The sequence below is a fragment of the Etheostoma spectabile genome, chromosome 10, assembly GCF_008692095.1.
Source record: "Etheostoma spectabile isolate EspeVRDwgs_2016 chromosome 10, UIUC_Espe_1.0, whole genome shotgun sequence".
In the NCBI taxonomy this organism is placed as follows: domain Eukaryota; kingdom Metazoa; phylum Chordata; class Actinopteri; order Perciformes; family Percidae; genus Etheostoma; species Etheostoma spectabile.
This window is the reverse complement of record NC_045742.1, coordinates 23,558,033-23,561,458: the sequence shown is the minus strand read 5'-3', so window position 1 is coordinate 23,561,458 and position 3,426 is coordinate 23,558,033. Positions and strand designations below refer to the sequence as shown.

Sequence of the window (3,426 nt, the reverse complement as noted above, 5' to 3'; positions counted from 1 at the left end):
AAAAAAAAAAAAAGGCTCACAGAGACAAATGCATGGTTTAAAAAAAAATGAAAAAGGCTGGTGTTTGTAAAGGCTGTTGACAAAATGATTAGCTTCCACTGCTTTAAATATGGTATGTGTATTGTAGCCTTGGCATTAAAAACTAGCACAAAGTGGAACCACACAGAAACAGAAGCAACCTTTCAGTATGGGTTCCAAGGTCTGGGACCAGAAAAAGGCACACGGGAGGAACATTCTGGTAAAGCAATGCCTATGCCACACCCGCCATCAAGTAAGACCAAAACCCCTTTGATTCAACGAGACTCTTAAATAAATTCACCATGATAGTAATGTGCGGTCCAGTGTACGTCTCTCTAGTGGTTTGGTATTTGTCCTATTTGTATTTTGCTTCAGGAACGTTTCAGAGCTGCTCCCGCTGGGATTTGCGCAAGCCGAGGGAGGAGACCTGTGCTTTAGGCTGCTAGCTGCTGACGCAAAGTAACATTCTGACACACTCATTGTAATTCATAACTGATGACTCTCAGGAGACATTCTAAACATTTCATATTCTGGTACTTTACATTTTGCTAAATAATACTGAAACAAATGAGCGTCCTCCAATAATTCCTTGTAAAACAGACAACAAAGTACTAACAAAATACCTTCCATTTGCAGCCAACATTCATCATTCTGTGCGTGATATATTTAGTTTTAAAATGTATCAAAAGAAGATTTTTTTTATCTTGAAGACAACAGGAGGAAGGCTAGTGGCGACTGAGCCGAAGAATGGAGAGACGGACATTATGAGAAAAAACAAAGGAGAGACTTATCTGTGCACTAGAGTCAACTGGGAAACAAAATGACTAGACTGTAAAAACAACAGCGCTCAGACCTGTTGACGACACAGCGCTTTGGGAAGCATCTCAAGCCCAGACTTCCCTATTCCTCATTATTATAGCAGGACATTCACTTCAAATGTGCAGAATGAAGTGCCGAATGCACTCACTTCGCTATTACACAAGTTAAGATGCCTGAATGGACCTCTGAAAGCCTGAGATTCAGTCCCTCTGTCCCCTCCCTCTAACCATATGAACTCAAATAAATAGGAGCATGTTTGTTACATCGCTACTCACTTAACCAGGTCAAGACTTGTACACAGTGTGCACAAAGAAAGCGTAATAACTACTTCTTCATTCCTCCATGATTGCCACAATGACATGGCCTGTGTCTCAATCCTCACAGGGCCGAGTATAATTCCTGAAAGCTACCCGCATGTGTCACTAGCAGACTAAAGCACAGATAGTTTGAATCTAGCCACACTATATCAGAAGGCACACATTTTCAGTAAGGCTTTTACACACACACAAACACACACACACGCGCACACGCAGCTGTCTGTAAGGTGCTGAAGCGGCTTGCAGGCATACATATATATGAGCTATGTACATTATTAACATTAGAAGGAAAAAAGTAAAGACATGAATCCATAGTTCACAGTGTGTCAGTCAGTCTGTCAGCGAGTCTGTCGTTCTGTCTGTTCATCCGTCTCTGTTGGCGGGGTACTTTGTCCTGAGGTCTCCAGACAAACAGACACACACCTGCTTTCCACTGCGAGGGCCAATCAGGGCTTTATAATGATTGTCGATCTCTATCTAGATCACAACATGCCTTTGATTCTCTTTTGCAACTTGCTGCTAGTTTAAGCTGGTTCGTCAACAGAGGTGTGATTTCCCATGAAATGTCGTGTTCATTGCTTTGTTATGAACACATCTTTGTTCCATCCGTGTGTGCCGGTCAAGCATTTCGTAATGTTCCATGCTTACAATTGAGCTTACACTTTGTTAAGACGACGTAACGGTCTTAAGGGACGTGTGGCTAAATCTGGCCATTTCATGAGAAGAGATATGAAAAATGTAAATGACATACAAAAAGCACTTCCTATGAACAACTATTAGGAACCATTCCATTGATTTGAGACTGTATACAGCTAAAAATCCCAACACAGTGGATGGATATTAGGATGTAGTTATAACGCTACAATAAGGCAATACTGTCTCAAAGACAAATCATAAAAAAAAAGTACATTAATCTACAGGTTGGCCAATTTAAAACATTTTCACAACTAAAAGCTTATTTTTTTCATTAGATGAAAAGTGGTGAATTTCTTTCAATAGGCATAACGCATACTTAAGCACAAGGCAGCAGAGAACCAAATCTTCCAGTGATATGTGGAGGATTACGGGGTCTAAAAGGCCAGACGTAACGGATGTGGAGTGCACACACGGTTCTATTTATTTATTCCAAGTCTGCATACGTGTTCGTCTGTGTGTGTCCACGTGGTCATTAATTCTAAACTGCGGACGGATGGGTCACGGGAAGACAATGACACACACAAACCCATCCATTATTATAATTTTTTGTTTTTTACAAATAATAAATTTGGCATAAGTGTTCATCAATCAGTAGGTGAATTAAGTAAACCCCAGTCGGTAGTTTCCTTGATTAAGACGAAAACTGAGAGAATTCATCGCCCAGACAGAAGCTACAAAATAAAATCAAAGGTTTTGATGCTCGCCCTGTTTAGGCTCCATGCAGCGCTGATGGAAAGAAAAAACAAACTGTCTCTCTCTGTCGATCCTATGTCCTGGAAGCAGTGAGGTCACGAGGAAGTCACATCCGAGGTTTTCATAATGACACTTGCGCGCATCTCGTGGGTGTGGCCGGTTGCCGTGGACACCAGCGAGCTGTGGCTGTAGGCGGGCGTCCAGCCGTCGGTGTGGTAGCTGATGAGCGGCACCGGGTCCCGCGTGCTGGTCACCCTAAAGTTGGGCTTGGTCGCAGTGACGAAGGTGGCCATGCCGGGGAGAGGGCACGTGGGAATCCTGAGAACTGTTGGGTTGTAGCCCCGCCTCCAGACTTCACTGACACCCTGTCAGTTCAAACGAGGGGAAAAAGACCAAGAAGAGGCACGTAAGCAAAAGTGCAATCTGAGCCACAAAGGCCTGTGGCTAATTTCCTGACGTATGTTATGGTGAAACCCCACCGCAGAAATAAGCTGAATCAACACCTCAGTGAATCTGTCAAAATATGACATTATGCATTACATGTAAAAAAATAAAAAATAAATAAATAAAAAGTGTCAATCACTGTATCCAAGAGCCAGGAAGTGCATTTCTTATCCACAGCAAAAACTAGGATTTGAAGGAAAGTTTCTCCATTACAACAAATTTAAAAACACTGTAAACTACTACTGATGTAGAGCGTGTGTGAGCGTGTGTGTTCACTGTGGGTACAATGTACTACAAAGGACAACCTCAGATCAAACTGTTAATATTTGACAACCACAGTTCCTGACAAGGTCCTCATGTTTCTTGCAACATTAACAGGAAGGAAGGAACAAACACACACACACACACACACACACACACACACACACACACACACACA

General features: G+C 42.3%; 1 protein-coding gene across 1 annotated transcript in view; it reads right to left on the bottom strand.

Moving 5' to 3' along the window:
- Positions 1–3,426, bottom strand: part of irf2b (interferon regulatory factor 2b) — a gene marked incomplete at its 3' end in the record, with an annotated part of 15,540 nt that continues 12,114 nt past the window's right edge. The window contains 1 exon segment of the mRNA XM_032528044.1: positions 1–2,908. Coding sequence (XP_032383935.1) covers positions 2,639–2,908 — 270 coding nt within the window.